The 20,472-nt window shown below is 51.0% G+C and overlaps 8 protein-coding genes across 8 annotated transcripts; 2 read left to right on the top strand and 6 right to left on the bottom strand.

Annotated features, from left to right (window-relative positions):
* Nucleotides 1-418: 418 nt before the first annotated feature.
* On the bottom strand, nucleotides 419-2,794 carry ASPBRDRAFT_193129 (flavodoxin and radical SAM domain protein; the record flags this gene model as incomplete). Its single annotated transcript, XM_067620574.1, has 2 exons — nucleotides 419-2,718; nucleotides 2,773-2,794. The coding sequence occupies 2 exons, from the start codon at nucleotides 2,792-2,794 to the stop codon at nucleotides 419-421; spliced, it is 2,322 nt and encodes a 773-aa protein (XP_067481657.1).
* Nucleotides 2,795-3,954: 1,160 nt separating this feature from the next.
* ASPBRDRAFT_193128 (uncharacterized protein) lies at nucleotides 3,955-4,443 on the bottom strand (the record flags this gene model as incomplete). Its single annotated transcript, XM_067620573.1, has 3 exons — nucleotides 3,955-4,010; nucleotides 4,064-4,261; nucleotides 4,320-4,443. The coding sequence occupies 3 exons, from the start codon at nucleotides 4,441-4,443 to the stop codon at nucleotides 3,955-3,957; spliced, it is 378 nt and encodes a 125-aa protein (XP_067481656.1).
* A 1,275-nt stretch (nucleotides 4,444-5,718) lies between these two features.
* Nucleotides 5,719-6,105, top strand: ASPBRDRAFT_193127 (uncharacterized protein; the record flags this gene model as incomplete). Its single annotated transcript, XM_067620572.1, has 3 exons — nucleotides 5,719-5,738; nucleotides 5,785-5,878; nucleotides 5,950-6,105. The coding sequence occupies 3 exons, from the start codon at nucleotides 5,719-5,721 to the stop codon at nucleotides 6,103-6,105; spliced, it is 270 nt and encodes an 89-aa protein (XP_067481655.1).
* A 239-nt stretch (nucleotides 6,106-6,344) lies between these two features.
* On the bottom strand, nucleotides 6,345-7,798 carry ASPBRDRAFT_27438 (putative dipeptidase; the record flags this gene model as incomplete). Its single annotated transcript, XM_067622377.1, has 3 exons — nucleotides 6,345-7,258; nucleotides 7,312-7,524; nucleotides 7,579-7,798. 3 exons carry the CDS (start codon nucleotides 7,796-7,798, stop codon nucleotides 6,345-6,347), a joined length of 1,347 nt encoding a protein of 448 aa, XP_067481654.1.
* A 555-nt stretch (nucleotides 7,799-8,353) lies between these two features.
* On the bottom strand, nucleotides 8,354-9,489 carry ASPBRDRAFT_667813 (serine/threonine protein kinase; the record flags this gene model as incomplete). Its single annotated transcript, XM_067628792.1, has 2 exons — nucleotides 8,560-9,489; nucleotides 8,354-8,358 (listed from the first exon to the last, which is right to left on the bottom strand). Exons 1-2 carry the CDS (start codon nucleotides 9,368-9,370, stop codon nucleotides 8,354-8,356), a joined length of 816 nt encoding a protein of 271 aa, XP_067481653.1. The 5' UTR covers nucleotides 9,371-9,489.
* Nucleotides 9,490-12,051: 2,562 nt separating this feature from the next.
* Nucleotides 12,052-13,544, top strand: ASPBRDRAFT_193123 (uncharacterized protein; the record flags this gene model as incomplete). The annotated part of the gene is made up of 2 exons (XM_067620571.1): nucleotides 12,052-12,258; nucleotides 12,312-13,544. The coding sequence occupies 2 exons, from the start codon at nucleotides 12,052-12,054 to the stop codon at nucleotides 13,542-13,544; spliced, it is 1,440 nt and encodes a 479-aa protein (XP_067481652.1).
* Nucleotides 13,545-13,725: 181 nt separating this feature from the next.
* ASPBRDRAFT_27434 (pyridoxal phosphate-dependent decarboxylase family protein) lies at nucleotides 13,726-15,533 on the bottom strand (the record flags this gene model as incomplete). The annotated part of the gene is made up of 2 exons (XM_067622376.1): nucleotides 13,726-15,405; nucleotides 15,450-15,533. The coding sequence occupies 2 exons, from the start codon at nucleotides 15,531-15,533 to the stop codon at nucleotides 13,726-13,728; spliced, it is 1,764 nt and encodes a 587-aa protein (XP_067481651.1).
* Nucleotides 15,534-16,358: 825 nt separating this feature from the next.
* Nucleotides 16,359-20,448, bottom strand: ASPBRDRAFT_27433 (uncharacterized protein; the record flags this gene model as incomplete). The annotated part of the gene is made up of 2 exons (XM_067622375.1): nucleotides 16,359-19,928; nucleotides 19,987-20,448. The coding sequence occupies 2 exons, from the start codon at nucleotides 20,446-20,448 to the stop codon at nucleotides 16,359-16,361; spliced, it is 4,032 nt and encodes a 1,343-aa protein (XP_067481650.1).
* Between the last annotated feature and the right edge of the window lie 24 nt (nucleotides 20,449-20,472).

The raw sequence follows: 20,472 nt of genomic DNA, 5'->3' as shown, positions 1-20,472 counted from the left end.
AACAATGAGAAAAACTCGTATGATCAGGTGCAACAATAGAACGTCATTCGACATGTGTCATTTCGTAATCTGAACTAGATACAGGAAGTCATAAATGAAATCTACTAGCCTTGTCGTTTCGTATATAGTGAGTCTGTGGGCCATCCTTCAGGCACTATGAAACGAGGGTGTTTGGGGCGGAGTCCAGGAACGGAGAGCTTGGGCTCGTCATTGATCCCCCGAACGAAGCCCGTAAAATCAATGGGGCGATACATCGCATCATTTGTGAAGCAGCAATGTTCGGTACGCTGCAGGTAGGTCGAGCACCGATTGAAGGAGTCTCGGCTGTAGGTCGGGTCATGAGATCAGACCGGCTTGCAAACCGACGGCCTGTTATGGAACCCATGCATAGGCACATAGTACCGCGGAAGACGGCCGATCATCCTTGAGCTTCAGCAGCAGCTTGAAGGGCCTTCTTCTTGCCCTTCTTGTAGACACGCTCATCGTTGGGATCGAAACCTCCGTTACCCCACAGCGCCCAATCCTCGGTTTCCCTCATGTAATCCTCCGGTGTGAACGAGGTACCATCGGCCTTCTCTTTCTCCAAGAGCTGGAAGAACCTATCGTAATCGATCCGAGAATGCCATTTGCCATTAACGTGGAACCGCTCGGACGCGATGAGCGCGCAACAACTGTGAGCGTGCTCCGCGGCGATACCGTACTTCAGACCACGGCGCTCCAGCTCTGCGTTGAGAGACGTGACGAACTGCTGAACTTCCTCATAGAAAGGCACGTTCTGCATCGTCAGTCCGGCTCCAGCGCTGGTGCTAGTACCACAGTAAGTCACACCCTTGATTTCAACGAAGCAAGGCAGAGCCTTTTCGACGAGGTTGGCATATCCGATCACCTCATCGTCAACGTTGAATCCCTTGACCAGCGTAAGACGGAACACCGTCCGCTGATAATGGCGCTTTTCCCGGAGGATATCCAGACAGCGCTGGAAGCGCTCCCAGAAGTCGCGGTGCAGAGGTCGATCAATCTTGCGTAGGCTCTCGCGGTTACTGGCATCGATGGAGACATAGAGTTGCGTCACCCGGTGCAACGTTTCGAGCTGGTCCGGGTGTTGGGCGTTGCAGACAAGGAAACTGGAAATATGTTCGCTGTGCAGCATGTCCAGGAAACGGTTGATATGGGGATAGAAGATCGGCTCGCCGACCAAGCTGAGAGCACAGTGACGAATCCGCATAGCTTCGGCGAATCGCTCCGCACGCACACCGGGAACACCACGCATCATCTTGATCTTCTTGTAATGGCCCTCCTTGACTCCATTGAAGATGAGCTCTGGATCATCCACCTTCCAGCGCCAAGTGGTGCCGACAGGGTTGGTACCGTGACGCCAGCAGAAGATACATTTGTTGCTGCAGGAAAGCGAAGGAGTTGCCTCCATGCACAGGTGAGAGCGGATGCCATAGAACGAATACTTATAACAGGAGCCACGACCACGCAGGGCGGACTTGGTCCAACGACAGATCTTGACGCCAGAGTGCGAACCAACAATGGTGTAACCCTGCTTCGTCAGAGCGGCGTAAGTAGGCGAGGTCTTGGGTACCATTTCCTTGTCGGTGGCGGGTGCAGAAGTCTTTCCGCCCGTAGTGAAGTCCACTGGAATAGGGGATCCAGATGCAGCGTCCGAGCTGAATTTGATATCTTCCAGGTCGACCACCGATTGATTCTTGTTCCGCTTCCGACCGTTTTCCTTGTTGGAATCCGAACCTTCATCGTCCAAATCCTCCTCGTCACTTTCGAGCGGATCACCGCTACCAGGGACGCCTTCGCCTAGGCCGCCGTTTTCGACGATCTCACCGAGAATATCCTGCAGGCCGCTGGACCACTCCTTCAAGGCCGATTCCGCATCGCTCTTGACATCTCCAAACCCGAGAGGGTAGGCTCTCTTCTTGCCTGTAAGTTTTGCCATCCAGCGGTCCAGTTCCTTGGCCTGTGAACAGAAACCTTCCTCTTCGGTAGGCCATCCTTCCTTGTCGCCAAATCCGAAGACAGAATAGCCAGCCAGACCGGACAAAGGTGCGGTATCAATGCGGAAGTCATTATGAGTCTCATCGAGGTGACCGAGGAAGGTGTTCAAGACGGTGTCGATGTTATAGGTCGGGATCAGCATGCAATAGACGTAGCGTGTTCCTGGCGAGGTCGATGGGGGCTTCGGGGCGCTGATGAAGTAGTCGTCAAAATCGATATATGACAGGTCGTGAATCTGAGGGGGAAGGAGGCCTCGTTCCCGATTGTCAGGGTCGGCCCGATCGCGCGCAGCGGCACGCAAGTCCTCCAGCAACACTTGCGCATATCTCTCGGTGTTTGCGGTCAACGAAGCGAAGAAGATAATGGGCTGAATGAATGAGACAGCGGGTTCCTGGTCAGAACTTTTGCGTCGTCCAGCAACCTTCAACGGCTTCTTTCCTGTGACCCGCTTCGGACCGGCCTGCTTTTGCGACGCGTCTTTCTCCGCCACTGAGGAATTCTCTGTTTCGACATCTTTCACCATGGAGTTGTTGATTGTCTTTTCAGTCTTTTCCGGAGAATGGCTGCGAGGCGACGACGGAATGGAGGAGGCGGTCGCAATCTTAGATTTGGGCTGCAGTTTACGATAGGCGCGAACGAGAACGACGATAGTAGCGAGAGCGAGGAGGAGAGGCAAGCGGTAGGAATGCCAGAAGGCCAAAAGACCTAAGCAGATGAACCATTAGTACTTGTAAGGTCGCAAAGGATGAGCAGAACTACCTTCGTTTGCAGATGTCTCCATCTTGGGTTATCGAAACAACAACAGACGAGTTCCGCGTGACAGTGGCGGGATCCCAGACCCTTGTGGCCGCGTAAAGAGTCACAGAGGCGGGCCAGATAGTTAATCGAGTGGGCGGGGAGCACTTGAACTAATAGTAAGAGGGGTTGATGGAGTCCTGAGGACGCATCGCAGTAACCGACTAGATCGGTACTTGGGCGAAGGCGAGTCGCAAGGACCGAACACAAAGAGACCAGTACAGCCCGAACCCTTATCTTTAGACAAAGGTCAATGCTAGTTCTGGGGTAGGTTGAGGTTCTTTCACTTCCACTGCCTTGGGATTTTTCGAGGAAATTTTTGGCTCCGGCGGCGAGGCCTCTGATTGGCTCCCGCAATGAACTGCCCGATGGGGAAGGCATCTCGGGGAGCCTGAGGAGCCTATCCAGATCCAGCATTTGTCATGAACTCAAGGAATCCCCGACATACTCGAATGCTCCTAATCATCGAATCACAGGATGTAATTATAGAAGTGTGACTACTGTAAGTTGGAACACACTGTTAAATCGATATATTTTCTATCCTGATAGGCAGCCACATCTCGATGATCGCTAGAATGCCTGAGCCACAGCGGTGTGGCTGGTGACTGACGATGGAGTACTATGAGCCATCATACCTACGAAACGACGAGCAAGGTGACGGACCAGTTATTCTAATGGCTTTAAGTTACTTGAAGCTTCAAGATATTATACTGGAAGTATTGTGTCCAATAGAGTCCGCCGCATTCATGATTCGTTAATGGGTATGTGTAGTACCGTATAACCAGTATCTAAGGTAATAATATATCTTGGACGGTATAGTCGAATTTCCAACCTCTGTGACATACTCAATGTCTAGTATATGATGGAGACTGTACATTATCCAATGTAAAAGTATGAGGGCATCTGCCGCATGCCTTTGCCGACATAGCACTCATATGTCCTCCCGCGCGTATAAAAGGTAGAAGAACACCACTAGTAGCCTCGGATTAAGAACATATTTCTGGAAGGGAACTGCATTCAGTAGTTGCGAGTTAAAGCTCCACCACTCTTACAGCTCTGCTCACAACAGCAAGAATCCCTCTTCCCTCCTGCCTAGAGCCTGTATCCTAGTACACTTAGACTGCTACCAAACTTAACGACTGGCAACTAAGGGTTCGTGGTTATCCGAGGCCCCAGAGCCTGTATTCTTGGATATTCAGAATCTTTGACATCACCGGGTCAGCACCTGTATGCACAACTTTGAAGTAAGACATACCGGGCCTTTCATCGATGGCGATGGCGAATAGGTAGCGGAGGCGGCGGCAGCGACGGAGGAGGAAAATAAGGAGGAGGAGGAGGCTGGAAATCTTATCGATACTTCCGCTTTTAGCACCCCGTCCTTGTGTGTCGAACACACAGGGGGTGTTGATGAGCGTGATGAGATGGATGTAGCAGGTGATTGAGGTGGAAGTGGCTGATAGTGTTGTTAATACTTCCAAAATTAGTACTCCATTCTGATGTTTTGAATATACAGTGGATGTTGTAGATGTTGTGGAAGTTGTAGATGTAGTGGATGTTGTAGACGTAGTGGACGTGGTGGACGTGGACGACAAGGAGCAGGAGGATGAGGAGGAGGACGTCCCTAGTATTTTTCATTGATTGTTTAATACTAGTATATGGTAGTATATGGGTAGATTGTTCAGATGTACAGTCGTCTCTGGCCGCAAAAGCTCCTAGAGTCCTTGTTAGCATCTTAGCGACCGCACAAAAAGCCAAAACGGGGGCATAATACCGTAAATTCTAAGTACTGCTCGGAGGTGCTGTATATAGAACAGAATATCAGCATGAAGATAGACCAGAGAGCCCTTCTTCAACTCTCCCGGCCTATCTGACTGCAACCCTTCTATTAGGTTCATGTTGAGGGTTTGACAGTACTTCTTTCGATGGCACGAAAGAACGGAAATTATCAAGCATGTAATATATACAATATTGGGGCGGTCACAAGCATAAGTTGAAGGTGGTATAGATTTCCTCTCTCATCGTGCTCAAAATTTGAGGAATCAGCCTGTCTTTGAACTCGAAGAACGATGGAAAGCATAAAGTGGTAGTATAGACACTCTTTCATCGTGTTCAAAGTTCAAGTATATATTGAGCTCTTAACCTCGGAGAACTGGATGCTATGAGATGAAGCCATGAACGTCCAGCTACGGGCCTTTTATTACCCCCAGTGGATCAGATTCCCCCTATGTTCTAATTCAATAGACAGGGCCATGACTATCCTGATATTCACGAGTTGTAGTGATCAACTCTATATATGCAATTGATCACCATTCATACTTTTCCCGAACGAACATAGTGATCTCCAACCGATCTGCGAATCCCATGAACCCATGGCATATTACCTGGGTAGCGACGGGGGATTTATAGGCTATCATTTGTTGTACTTGGGAAATTCTCAAGCTATGAATATTTTGCCTAGACTTAGCAATGAAAATCATTCACGATAGTTATACCATGTTCAAGCACAATGAACCCACTTATCTGTGCAGGGAATAGCTTCTGCGATTCACAGATATCGTCAATTCGGGCTTTATCTGGGTAAGCTATCTGGGCGAGAGGCGTCACAGAAAAATGACAATGTTATTTCACTGATAACGGTTCTTCATCCGATATTCCAGTTTCTTTGGTCTGATATATCTTCCGGCTGGTGACGTGAACGGGCACGCGCCAAGGATAAGGATATGATACAATACTGACTATGTCAGGTCATACCCCATTACTCCATGGAGAGAACATAATCCTTTTAAGATTCACCTAATTCACTGTGTTTCCCAATCTGTCGAAAATATCACCTGTCTGTCCATCAATCTACAGGAGCTATCATACCATATGAAGAAACCAACCCATCAACTAATATTACAATTCCACCAAATGGCACCAACGTTGGAACCGTAAGTGTCCTACTACGCCTATACATGAACCTAACAGACAATCCAGCTTCAAATCCGAGAAATACATCCCTGAAACCAAGAACGATGGTCGAAAGACGAACAATGAGAAATCAGCGCAGAATGTTCAGGAGGAGAAGAAGGTACGTAAGAACGATAACTGATTGAAGTCGTCGTATCCATTTACTAGTAAATTTTAATGCTGATCTAGCAGTATTTCTCTACATCTGCATCGGGCACAGGCTCCCATCAACAAGATGCCAAGGGCCCGTTGACCGCGCCACCAGAATATTCCGATCCAGACATGCCGGGTAGGCCTATACCTGTATTCAAGATGATCGCGAATGTGGAGCACATACTGAATGACTGATGTAGCTGATCCTAAAGCTTTCAAGTGCGCATTATGTCGACAGTGGCATACGAAGAGATGTCCGTGGCTGATAAATTACTAGGGCAGCTATGATCAAGGTTCTCTCGAGGGGGGGGTCAGTTTGATGTTAACACCAATAGTTGTAGTAATTGTGGGATTTTATTTGCCATGACTAGTTCACCAGTCCTTAAGAATGTTTGTGCAATACAAGTAACTAGTCTGAGCATTATGCGTTTAAGTTACGACAGCTCATCCTCCACTGGAAGCGCCCCCTCAGCCCGCATCTGAAGGGCAACCTGGTCCACGTCTCGCCACACCCGCAACAGGTTCCCACCAGCAATCTTGCCTGCGTCCTCGTCACTGACTCCGCGTCTCAAAAGCTCGGCGATCAAGTCCGGATACTTGGACACATCCTCCAGACCACGTGGAACAGTAGGGATACCGTCGAAGTCGCTTCCTAATCCAACATGATCGAATCCAATCAGGTTTCCGATATATATGATGTGATCCACCACGTGCTCAAGAGTTGCATTCTCGGGATCAAACTCTGGCAAGCCGTTCGGATCGCTAGAAGCAGTACACGAGATAAAGTCTGGGGAGAAGTTGACCATCACAATAGAATTCCGCGCTTTGACCAACTCCAGAACATCGTCCGGAACGTTGCGCGGATGCGGGCAGACTGCGTACGCAGAACTGTGGCTGAACATCACAGGGGCGCGGCTGCCAGCCCAATCGTCTTTTCCGGCTCCCAAGACATCCCGCATAGTGTCCACACTAACGTGAGACAGATCGACTATCATACCAAGTCGGTTCATCTCAAAAACAAGATCCTTACCGGCCTCGCTCACTCCGTGCCATACGGGATCTGCCTTTTTGATACCGCCGGGTATCTCGACAAGCGCTGCATCAGCATAGCGATTGTGGCAATTATGGGTAAGGGTTGCATATGCCACGCCGCGATCATAGAAGCTTCTCAAGTGCGCCAGAGAATTTCCGATCGAATGGAGACCTTCCATTCCAAGGGGTGAGATGATCTTTCCCTCCTTGAAGGCTTGAAGAGCGGTTGTGCCATTCGGTGGCTCAGAAAAGACATTGGGGTAGGCCTGTTGCAAGCGCAACATGACATCTACCTGTTCGATAGTCTGGCGAACACCTGGCCATACAATATCAGTAAGAAAACGGAAGGTATTCTGTAATATATCTCACTCGTTGCATAGGTTGCGTCTGAGAAATCGCTCCAATTCTTCGGGCACTCCACAAAGACACTCCAGAAGGTGCCGCCTACTTTGCCCTCAGCGAGCCGCGGCAGATCGACGTGCCCCTTCAAACCGCCCTCGGTGAAGGGGATTCTGAAATCATCGCTGTAGATGTGATTTCCGAAAACCTCGCGGATGAAGATGGGTAGATCATCATGGCCGTCTATGATCGTCAGATAAATAAGCAATTGTAGGCATTCGATCTCACGCTACTCACCTATCAACGGGGTCTTTGACAGGATTTTTTCCACTCTCGACTGTGCAGCAGGCTGGTGGGTGCATCGACGCGCATTCGTCAAAGTGACCAGAAAGCACGCAAGAACCACGGTGAAAAGCACGCGTCCCATGTTGCGCGCCAGAGAAGAGCGAGGCTTTGGCTTTGCATCCGACTTTGTCGGATAGCCGTGCGACGACTCCAAATCCAGTTTGGAATCCATTGTGCGAAAGGAAGGAGGGGTTGTGTAACCCGCGCTTTCCCGACGTAACGAGCGATGTGTTGTTATTAAGATTGCGGATGAGGATGGATGAAGCTCGTAGCTTATCGTCGGGGAGATAGCCGGACTACCGATGAGTCAACTTGCGTATTGCAGCTGCAGGATTCAGGCTTAGCTCACCGAGGATTGATAAGCGATCCGGTCACATAATGCTGAAAGACCAGCAATTTAGCTGGAATAATGGTTTGCTCAATATATTGTATCCATTATCATTCTGAGTATCGCAGATGTCCGTTTGTGGCAATGGGAATGCTATGTTCTGAATAGCCTCACAGGGACTCGGTGCAGATACGGCGGACAAACAGTCACGTGACAAGTAGTCGATGCTGGATTGCTGCTATAACTCTAATCCAGTGACCGATGTATCTAGTCCTCCAAGTACTAGCCGGTGTGATTTTGTGAAGTGCACGATGACAACTTTGGGCAGTGTCGCCCAACAATCACTGGGTTTAGAAGCGACTTGGTAGGAATCGACCTGGAATAACCCCCTATTGCTTGTCAGTCTCTTTTTGTGCTTACATCCAATCCGTTATTCTGGTCTGTGAACTATGCCATGTACTTGGCATAAACATTGGTGTGGCTTGGAAGTAAGAGAAGTAAGAAGAATGTGAAAGACAGCTTTCCAAAATAAGCTAATACAGTGCTATCTCATAGCTACTGCGATCTCGTTGACCTTGGGACATCTTGTGCAGCAGCCCGACTACCGTCAGCGCCTAACAGTTCCTCTCGGACAGTCTTCAAATCCAGAAGTAATTCTTCGGCAGACTTATACTCTTTGTGCCAGCATTTGCGAGTAATATCGCTGCAAGCATGTGTATCCTCTGGGAACTGCTGCGTTGCAAGCCTATGCTCGACCCGTTCAAACCACGCATCTTCGCCATCAACAATATCAGGAAACACAGCATGTCCCATCATAATGAAATAAATAGTGCACCCCAGGGCAAAGAGGTCTGTCTGCACATTTGCGTCAAAGGGGTCACGACGAGGGCAATAGAACCTGCAAGGCTCACCACTCCATCCATCAAGAAGCACGATGCCATTCGTCGACACATACTTCCCTTGGAAGTCAGCCAGCTTGATTCGTAATCCTTCATCTAAAAGAATATTCCTGGGCTGTATGTCGCAATGGATGACCCCCCTACTATGGACCCATGCAACTACCTCGGCTATTTCTCGGCACCAGGTTAGCCTTTGCTTGAGAGATGGTGGTGGATGTGGATGTGCCGGATTGAGATAATAGTCATCCAGGTTCCCGTTGATCGCACGCTCAAGATAGAGCCAGCCGTTCTCTGTGCATCCTTTCATTTTGATGATATGTTCATGATGTCCGACAATTTCGAGGAACCTTCCCTCTGTCTCGAGCCGACTCACATCTTTGTCGTCGGGCGCGAGAGGGTACTTCAGGGCCGTAGTCTCGTCAACTTCTCCTATCCATGCGCTTCCACCTGATGCAATTACTCGTTTGACTCCGGGGGGACAGTACGCCTGGTACTCCTTTACTCCAGGCTTATTCATGATTCGGGAGTGGTCCTTGAATACGTTGGAGGCTTCGAATATCAGACCACCATAAACAAGAGGCAGTCGACTCAGATGATCCTATAGTGCCCTGGAGGAAATAAAAGAATAGAGTGACTTCTTGAACGTTAACAACGTGTGCTATTAACTTAATACAATGTGCACGTGCCGATCTAGATGTGCATCTATTCACCCAAAACTGGAGTAGTGTCTAGCTCTATACCAGTATTTCTATATTTAAGAGGCCATTTGTTTCTGTAGTAAATACATGCATGATACCGCTACATAATTATATTATTATCAGTTCAAGAAGAAAAGTGCCTTTTAATTTGCAATTAGAGAAGGATGACAGTAAGACTTTCATGAAATGAATCCATGTTATATTATAGTGAATAAATCCGATGAGAAGTAAAGCTTACATGTACCTGGCCGAGGAACCATAATTGATGTTGAAACATTCACTCTTTGCCACAAAAATGGCCTTATAATGACACGTCCAACCTCTCTTTGGTACCCACGATCACAGAGTACATATGAAAATCGACATCATTTCTCGTCCTGTTCCTGTTCCTGTTCCTTCGGACCAAACCAGTTTGTCAAGAACCTAAGTCCGCTGCTCGTATCCAGCGAGTCCTTCTCGTCCTGGGCTAGATATAGTCAGTTAGTCTTCGTATCTTCTGCACAGATAGGGATCATTCACACATACCACAACGAGGACAGGGAATCTCTCGATCTTTGACTTTCTCCCGTGACTTTGTCTTCGGGGCATCTTTGCGAATACCTTTGATGCAACGAGGCCCACCTGGATCACCACAGGAGAGCTCAGTCACTTCACGGCACTCATGCTTTGGAAAAGCGGTACAGCTTTTGTATACCTTGCAAACATCAAGTGTTTCGCAGGCACAATCGCGCCCAAGACAGCCTTCACACACGACGAGACCCATTGTAGTAGAGACGTTGTCACTTGGTGATATACAAAGACTATGTTGGTGGTATTGTGCTTCGAAGAAGATTCGCTGAAATGAAGATGGAGTTGGAGCAGATTATAGCGCGTTTATATGTCTAAATGCCTATTCAGGAAGTTCGAATCACATCTTACACTACGTCTCTATCATCTTGCGAACCGTCAACTTCCGCTGCTGTATATGGAACAATTCATCTCTTGTCCATACAGGAGCAAGACCCGACCGTACGCTAACAAGTGGGTGAGGGGATTCCTCGTTTGTCATATTCAGGCACTAGCGGAAGATACCGGCTTGTAGATAGTGCTGGATAATGCTGGAAACTGATTAACTTCTCAGTAAGAATTGTTGCGGAAGCCTTACCAAGGTGTTATTCTATATACAAATAGTGAAGCAGTCTATTTCCGATTACTCTCAGGTTTTTTGCTGGTAGCATTATGAATTGTACCCTTGCAGTCTCTCATAGGCTAATCCTGCATATTTACAGGACTGCCGTTGTCACGCCCAACTTTGCTTATATCTTTTGGGTGCATCCGTGGCGTGTATTTCGTACACGAGACGGTTCTCAAAGAATACGAAGAAGTAGTTCAAGGCTACTAAGTAAAGGTGGCAGATGGCGGCGCCCCTAGAATGCACACGATGATCGGGAAGATGTATCCAGCGAATCCGAGGCACATGACCGAGAGCCGGGGAAGCTTCCACTTCGTCATCCAGATAGACACTCTTCCGTCAATAAAACAAGGACCGAACCAACTATCCTTGACAAAAGCTTATGCAGCTTATCCAACTCCTAGTTCAACAGTGATCAGGCAACTCAACGAGGTAACCCAGTTTCCAACATCAGGTCCAGCTTGCGAGTATTTTACTAGCTTCAGGCTACAGTGTACACTATGAGCTATCTATAACTTGTCTCCGCCACCGACATCACGGCACCATTCCAGCTAACATCCAGGGGGCGTCTTATCGCCAGGCTTAAGACGATCACTCGTCCAATTGGCCTGTCTGTCGATGCTTTTCCGGTTCAACGACGAGCGGAGATCGTCGCATTTTTCACCACCAGGCTACAGTGATGACTTCATAGCCAACAAAGGCTGGGTAACGCTGCATAATAAGCACTCAAAATGGGCTCTACCTTGATATAAGCAGATCTTCTTCTAGGCTCTACAACAAGAGATTCTTGCAGCAATCCGCAGCAGTACGTTTGTACCTCCTCGACAGCAGTTGATCACCGTTTCATCCTCAATCGTCTGGTTTCTACCAGACGATCAACCCTCATAAAGAGCAAGTCACGCAAGGGATACCGTTACTCTAGATGGAGGATTTGCAGCAGCATTCTTCGCATGCCATACCGCACCACCAATAAGGGCAAGATAGGCCGGCGAAAACCCGGTCACTTTGGTCCATTGCGCAAGCACCCCACTCTGTTGTCTCCCTTGCCATTGGCGATGGATAGATCATGTATTTCTCCGGGTTGCGATGTGATCGGAGTTGGGGAAAGCTTTTGCCCAGCGTGGCAGGCTTCCCTGTTGGGAATCGGCTGCATTCCAGCCCCGCTGGTAGTGTTCCTGCTTGCCTTGGGAGAATCAATAGCTAGAATGCTGTGCGTGTTGCTGTTCCTGACTGCTTTCGATGTGGTATATAATTCTCCGGTTGGAACATGGGTTTGCTTGAATCTTTCTTGTGATTGATAAAATTAATCCTATCTTATCACCAGGCCCAATGTCGACACAAATAACACAAGAAGCTATAACAACCAAGTCGTCCGAGGACTATACTTCAGCTGACAATGGTGACCACGAGAGCAATGATTCGGTCACGAACCCCAAGCTGAGCATCGAAACCGATGCCGCCCCAGATGGCGGATATGGATGGGTGATCGTGGCGTGTGTGTTCTGGCTACAAGTCCATACATGGGGGATCAACGGGGTGAGTCCACCAGAGAGCTACTACTAGCAGCAACAAATTTCTAACTACACCAGAGTTACGGCGTCTTCTTGTCGTACTATATGGACAACAACATCTACCCCGGTATAAGTTCATTCGCCTACGCCTTCATTGGCGGCCTCTCTATCGGTTGCGCCTACCTCATGGCGCCCGTCACTGTATTCCTCATCCGCAAATTCGGCACCCACGCCACGATTATCACGGGGATCATCATCCAAACAGCCGGGCTGATTCTCGCCTCCTTCACCACCCACGCATACCAACTTTTTCTGACCGAGGGCGTCTGCTTCGGAGTCGGCATGGGCATCATCTACATGACCTACCTCGGTATCCCGCCACAATGGTTCGACAAGAAGCGCAGCATTGCAAATGCCATCCCCGCCGCTGGTGCCGGAACTGGCGGTCTCATTTACTCCCTTGCGATTGAAGCCATGATCGAGAATCTCGGTCTCCCCTGGACCTTCCGAACATTAGCCCTCGTCTCTCTGGCCGTGAACCTCGTGTGCGCGGCCTTCCTCCGCGACCGCAACAAAGCCACTGCCAGCCGGCACACCGCATTCAACTTTCCTTTGCTAAAGAAAGTCGAGGTTTTGCTGCTGATTGGCTGGGCCATCTTCAGTACCTTTGGCTTTGTCGCCATCAACTTCAGTCTCCCCAACTATGCCGTCTCGATCGGGTTGACCGCGCGCCAGGGCAGTTTAGTCGGCGCGCTGCACAATCTGGGACAGGGGGTCGGACGGCCCCTTATTGGCTTATTCAGTGACCGGTTGGGTCGGTTGAACGTAGCGACAGCCCTGTCTTTGGTATGTGCAGTGTTCTGCTTCGCCATCTGGATCCCGGCTAAAGATATGGCCGTGTGCTCGTTGTTCGCAGTCCTGGGGGGGATGGTCTCGGGAACATTCTTTGCAACCGTGGCTCCTGTGTTTGTAGAGGTGATCGGGTTGCAGGAGCTACCTGGGGCTTTGAGTATCCTGTGGTTGGTGCTGGTGGGACCTGGGGCAGCGGGAGAGGCGATTGCGCAGGCACTGCGACGGCCCGCACAGGGGGTAGAGGCGTATCGACAGGTGCAGATCTTCGCAGGGATGGTGTTTGTCGCCGCGGCGTTGTGTCTATGGGTGGTGCGCGGGTGGAAGGTGCAGCAGCAGCGAAGGGCTGCTATTCATACCGCGGGGATGTGCAAAGAGATGGTGATGGAGGTGAGATCGGAGAAATCGGGATGGAATGTATTGGAATTGGCCAGGGAAATGGTGCGACACTCGAGGGTATAGACTGCAGGATATGAGTAGATGTGATATGGTAGACGTGCACCAGCATCCCACTACGAGCTACTACGAGGTTTGTAGTAGAAAATTGTAAATTAGTGTTGATCGAAATCTAATTGAATGAAACAGTCTATAGTATAGAATAACGAAGCCATCAACAACAACCATTAGTGATAAATAATATCCATCACAACCTCGACCTCACTCCTCTCCTCTCCTCCTCCTCCATCCCCCTAACCACTTCCATCAACACCTCCACCAACTTCTCCACCACCTCCCTCGTCGTCGACCGATTACACACCACCCGCAGGAACTCTCCATGATCTCCGAACCGTCCAGTCCCAGGAGCATAATCCACCATCCAACCTCGAGCCAATAATCCTGCTGAGAGACGTCTCGTGAAGTCTGTATTGCGAGTTGCATGATCCTCGATACTTTCCCTTGAAGAGGAAGATGATAAAGGAACCCGATAATAAAAACACACCTGCGCACACGATATCCCACTCTCCCCATCATCACCATCACCATGATCATGATCATCTTGAATACTCCCCACAAGCCTAAACTTCCCCGTCCCTTTAACAAGCCTACCCAGATACCTCGCAGATTCAAACGCCATCTCCACATGCTTCGCTATGCCCTCAGTCCCATAATACCGCCAATGGAAATACAATTTCAGAGCGTCGGGACGTCGACCGCATTGGGGAGTGAACGCAGCTAGGTCGTATATCTCTGATGGATCAGGGGCGTTTCGTAAAAGCGGGGAGGATTCGTCCCGCCAATCCTTCTTCTCTTCTTCCTCTTTTACTGCAGGCCTTCCAGATGACATCAAAGAAGAGGAGGTGTTGGAAGAAGAAGGTATAGAAGTATCATCCCCCCCATGAAACAAATAAGCAGCCTCCTCCTGCCGATTCGCCCCCCACAACCACCTCAAATCCGCCGCCAATAAGAACGAGCAAATCTGCGGCACCCCGAGCATTTTATGCGGATTGAACGAGATACTATCTGCCAGTTCGCAGCCCGCGAGATACTTCTTCCTCAGAGATTCCGAGAACACGGCGGCGCCGCCCCAGCATGCGTCGATGTGGAACCAGGCGTTGTAGCGACGTGCGAGATGGCCGATTTGCTTCAGGGGGTCGTAGGCACCCCGGACGGTGGTGCCGGCGGTGGCGATAATGCAGAGGGGTGTTACTGTGGTAGCAGCGAGGGCTGCCTCAAGGGCATCAAGATCCATTTGTCCCGTACGGGTGGTGGGAATCCGGTGAACGCCTGTTGTCGAGCCAAGACCGATGATTTGGGCGGCGTTGGCGATGGAGTAGTGGGCTGCTTCGGAGGTGAAGATTTTTAGCTGCGTTGTGGTGGTGGTGGTGGTGGTGAGGCCACAGGATCTGATACTAGGGAATCGGGCATTCCGGGCTGTAAGCAGGGCAGTGAGATTCGCGCCTGCGCCACCAGGCATGGTGACTCCGCCGGAGTATGGGCCATTGAGGCCGAAGAGGCAGGCGAGTTGTTTGCCGAGGTGTTTCTCGATGGTGGTGAGGGCGGGGGAGACGCGGAGGACGTGCGCGTTGCCGTTGATGGCGGAGAGGAGGAGGTCGGCGCCGATTCCGGGTGGAGAGGAGGCGGACCACAGTTTATCGAGGAAGGTCGGTGATGCGGTGTTGATGGTGTGTTGGAGGAGAGTCGAACAGGTGCGGGCGAGATCTTCTACTCCTTGGCCGGTTTGGGGGAGGGACGGGGATAGAAGTGGGTGGAGTTGGGAGGGGTCTTGCAGGAGGGAGAGGAGTTCGGGGGGACAGCTGGTTTGGTTTCGTTGGTTGAAGAATTGGACAAGGGATTGGATGATAGGATGGAGGATCTGTTTTCCCTGTTAGTAGGGTTAGGTATGGTGTAAGTAGTGGATAGGTTTACCTCGACCAGCTCATCTCCTCTCGTCACACCATCACTACCTGAGGTCAAATCATCGTTGAAACTCTCTTCTTCCTTCTTAGACATCTTGGCTATTCGAGTTGGAATTGAAAGGAAAGTGCCAAGATAGAGTATGTAGACCCTAATAACAAAGTCTGGGATCTTACCCTCACATGCACATACCCATATACATACATTCCCTTTTACACTATATACCCCCCTCCCCCTCTCTGTCACTACTCAGATAGAAACAGAATATCAAAAACTTGCTTACAGATAATACATTATCTCCAATGCAAGGCTTGCCAGTTTCTGCAGATCTCTGGTGAACCAACAGATAGTGTACATAATCAGGGCATCAGGGGCTGGAGTAAGGGTAATCAGATATGATAACATCATGGCAGAACAGCAAGATAGATAGGTAGGTAGGTAGGTATAGATAGGTTGTACTACAAATGACGCCTCCTTACTGCTGTTGGGGGTGTTACTTGTTCTAAATGTTCCTGTGTATCTACCCCTCAGGGCCAGGAATCTTTTGTATGCAGAGATAGGGATTTTCGTGTTTGAATGTAGAGTGGGTAGTGAAGCATGCGTGTGTACTATATTGTGGGGACTGATGGTGGACAGTGAGACATTATTTTGGGAGTAAACTACTGTTGGAATATGTCTCCGTTTGATAGACTGATGGACATGGTGTTCATTTCTTGGTCGACTAGACTTGGATGTTGAGAGTATCTCATTTTTTGAGGAGAGTATTTTGCCATCGAGTAGCATGGAGATACTCTGTTGTAATTAGGATAGATCTACGGACTAAATGATAGTGATTGAATGAAAATGGCTTATCATCGAACATCTCCTACTGAACTTCCATCTGACCCCGTCTATAGGTACCTCTATCTAGGAGATTTCTCACTACAACAACAACTTATGCACCGCCTGCTTCGAATCCTTCACCATACTGACCAACAACTCCGCCATCTCCTGCAACACCATGCTCACCTCCTCCTTCTTCAACAGCACCTCCGGCGCCTGCAGCCACAATCGCAGCCCGTGACCATTCGCATGTCCAGAACTATCCCGACAATGATTCTTATCATCCTGTACCATCATAGGAAACGCCCTCAAAAAGACAAACCCCAACGGCGGCAACACAGACAAATCCACCACCCGTCCTGCTACCCCATCATCATCTTCATCTCCCTTCTTCAATGTAACTCCCACCTCCTGATCCACATTCTCATACTGGACAAAACTCCACAACGGCCCCGTAATCTGCCAATCCGTACAATGCTCCACGATCTCCGGATACTCCGTATCATCATACGGCATGCAATCCAGATGCTGCGCCTGCAAGAACTCCATGAGTTGGAGGACTGTCCAGCGTGGACGTAACTTGGCCCGCACGGGAATTTCGTTCAAGCAGGGTCCTACGATCCGGTCCACATCGTCCAGGTCCGGTAGATGTCGTCCATGCACGGTTTGGCCGAAGACAATGTCCCGTGTGCGGAACCTGCGGGCTAGAATGACAGTCCAGGCGGCTTTGGTCAGCGTGGCCATGGTGATTCCTGCTGGGGGAGTGATGACTTCGTTCACTTCGAAGGTTTCGAGTGTGAACGAGGGTATTCCGGTGGTGGTGGCTGATATGGATGCACCGGTTGAGGGTAGTCGACTGCCTTGGAGTAGCTGGCGCCAGAAGGCGAGGGCTTCGTCCCGGGACCGGGTGGCTCGGTGGTGGAGGACGTCTGAGTAGCCTGGTGGGGAGGGTGATGAGGTAGGGTTGGTGTAGAGGACGGCTAGGTCCTCGAAGATGACGGCGATGCTGAGAGCGTCGAATTGCATGTGGCTGAGACGGAGGATGAAATGCGTTTCTGAGCTGCTGCTGCTGTTGCTGCTGGTGGTGATGATTGTAAAGCCGGTGGGTGGTAGGTGTGTTGGAGTGGACACGGACCGAGTGGTAGCACAGAAGTCGTCGACATATTGGATGATATTGTCCACATCGCGATGCGTAGACATGTCGAGGGGGAACGTTCCATACCGAAGGACGAGCTGGATGCCGCTGGGACTAAAGACGGTGCGCAGAGCTGGATGGCGCTCCATGAGGCGTTGGCATGCCGTGTTCAGTCGTGTCTCGTCTACTGTTCCAGGGAGACGCAGCACGTAGAAGTAAAATGGAGTGCCATACGAGAGGCGCTGCCATCGCGTCATGGGTAGGGCATCTTCTACTGTGTCGAAGGAGACTCCCAGTTGGGGACAGACTTGCTGTGCGATGACTTCGGCAGGTTGTGCAGCTTTGATGAGCGAGAAGGGGGCTCTTGTGGCTGTTGAGGGTTTTGTTGTTACCATCGTCGTCGTCTTCTCACCATCGGTCTCAGAAACCAGCACACTGGCTGCTAGTCTGGCCGGCTGAGGATGGCTGAATATGTCGCGGATGGTGATTTCGTGGCCGTGGTCTCGCGCCAATCGTGTGAGACGCATGGCTTTGATTGAATCGCCCCCGAGGTGGAAAAAGTTGCTCTCTGGTAGGACCAGAGCAGACGCGATGCCCAAACTCTCTGCATACCAGTTGCAAACCAGGTCTGTCAGCTTATTGGATGATCCCGCCACAAGTTGGGAGCCATCATCAACCGCCCCATCATCCAAAGGCACCGCATACGCCAGACGAGTCTGCTGCGCCAGACCAGCTGCGGCTTGTCGAAGCCGTGTGCGGTCGATCTTGCCGGTACGCGTTTTTGGCACGCTCAGAAGGGGAAAGATGAAGGCCGGGATGAAGAGCCAAGAAAGAGACTGTCGAAGCTGCTGGGCCATAGTGTGCATCAGGGCCTGGAATCCTGCTGTGGGGGGTCCAAAGAGTGCCCCTGCCATGGCATCGCCGTCACCATTAGTGGCAGCAGACGGTTTGGCGAGCCGATCATCGTAGACAAAGCCCACGAGCTGCTTCGTTTGATCGCCCAGGAGAATGACATCGGCCACGACCATCGCTCCCTGCGAAAGGTCTGCAGCCTGCTTCAGACGAGCCTCCAGATCATCCAGCTCCACCCGCTGACCGCGAAGTTTGACTTGTCGGTCCTTGCGGCCCAGCAGATAGAGCGAGCCATCTGGCAGGTACCGGGCCAAATCACCAGTTTTATAGCACCGCGATGTTGTTGGCGCCCAGGTTGGGGCTTCAATAAAGACAGCAGCCGTTTTCTCCGGTTGCTGGAGGTAGCCTTGAGCCAGACGCCCACCTTGGACGACCAGTTCACCGACTGCTCCAATGGGCAGTAGCCGGTGGTGGTCTGTAGGATCGACGATCCAGGTACGAGGCCCAAAAGACCGGCCAACGTTCCGAGGGTCAGACTGAGGTGTGAGGCCTGCGTGCAGCGTGTCGAACATGATAGCTTCGGTGGTACCGTAGCTGACGTTGAGGGTGACCCGGGCTGCCCACAATGCCACTTGCTCCGCGGTCAAGACGTCCCCACCTACCGTGAGGGTTTTCAGCGAGGGCATCTCGTCGGGGTGCAGCTGGGCCAACACTGCGGCGGTCAGAAACGCTGTGTTGATGCGTAGCGCGGTGGCAGTCTCCGCGAGCCGATGCAGCCGGTCATGATTCCCTGGCATACACACACAGCCACCCCGGGACAAGGTGCAGAAAGTCTCCACAAAGCTGAGGTCGAAGCTGAATGCGGCGAACTGGAGGAAGCGAGTGCCGGAGTGCAGCTGCAACGCCTGAGCCATCTGTTGCACGCACGTCACCACATCTTGGTGCGGCTGCACCACTCCCTTGGGAGCTCCAGTGCTGCCCGACGTGTACATAAGGAAAGCCGGTTGAGAGGGAGAAACAGGTCCCGACGGCGATGGCAGTCCCTTCGGTAGCTGCTTGATCAGCTGCCCGGAGATTTCCAGCAGCTGGGGGACCAGCCCTGTCCAGTGTGGCTCGAGACCGGCGGACGAGGCGGTGGTGAGGATGAGAGACGCATTGGCCTCACGGAGCACCGCTGAAGCTTGGGTAGCAGGTAGTGCGCCATCGAGAGGCATGCAGGCCGCCCCCGTCCGCAACACGGCCAGCATGAGGACCACAGACCAGATGGTCTTGTCGAGGATCAGCCCGACGTACGTGTGAGGGCGTACACCGGCGGCCAGCAGATGCGCCGACAAAGCCGTAGAGAACTGGTGAAGCTCGCGGTATGTGAACTGCTCGTCGATACTGCAGCAGGCAATGGCGTCGGGGTACTCGCTACTGGCACGGTCGATCAAATCCGGGAGGCATTGCTGGCTCACCTGCAGCGACTGGGTGTTCCAGGCGAGGATCTGCTCGCGACTGGCTCGGGAGAGCAAATTCAGGTCTTTGACCTTGCCCTGCCAGCCGTGACGGACAGAAGAGAGAGCTTCCTGAACAGCATCAACCACATGACCGGCCATAGATTCGGATATGTATGCGGTGCGGAAGCGCAGGAAGAGACGCAGTCCTGCGGGATCCCGTCTTGCACCAAGCACGAGATCGCACTGAAGAAATAACCATGAGCAAATAGCCTCTCTGGGGTAGAGACATTGGACTACTCACTTTCTCGGTGTCTGTTTGCGAGGAGCCATGCTTAGGGGGCAGGTCACTTCTCCCATTTCCATCGAGCAGGAGTACTCCGGTGTTATAAACGCGGTGTTCAAGACTATCAGTCTCCCCAAGACGCCCCAATCCAATCAGGGTCTTCAGGTCGTCTTCACGGTCGACTGTTGTGGCGTAGAAGGAGGAGCAATGCTGCAAGAGATATGCTGAGTCCCGGGAATCGGCACATTCTTCGTATCCCATCACCACGCTGTCATCATAGACGAAGGCAGATAGGATAATGGCCCAGATCACACGGAGCCGAGGTCCCAGATCTGAGCCCCATTGAGAGAGGGTGTTGTGCTCCTGAGGGATATCTATGGTATGCACCGCATCCTCGTCCCGACCCTTTTGGAGATGAAGATGGGAAGAGGGCGAGAGGCTTGGGAAATGACATGGCGCGGTCACAACCTTACCCACCATTTCGAGAACTGGTCAGATGCCTGA

The sequence above is a fragment of the Aspergillus brasiliensis genome, assembly GCF_001889945.1.
Source record: "Aspergillus brasiliensis CBS 101740 unplaced genomic scaffold ASPBRscaffold_3, whole genome shotgun sequence".
Lineage (NCBI taxonomy): Eukaryota > Fungi > Ascomycota > Eurotiomycetes > Eurotiales > Aspergillaceae > Aspergillus > Aspergillus brasiliensis.
The sequence above is the reverse complement of the archived record's forward strand: the minus strand, read 5'-3'. Positions and strand labels throughout refer to the sequence as shown.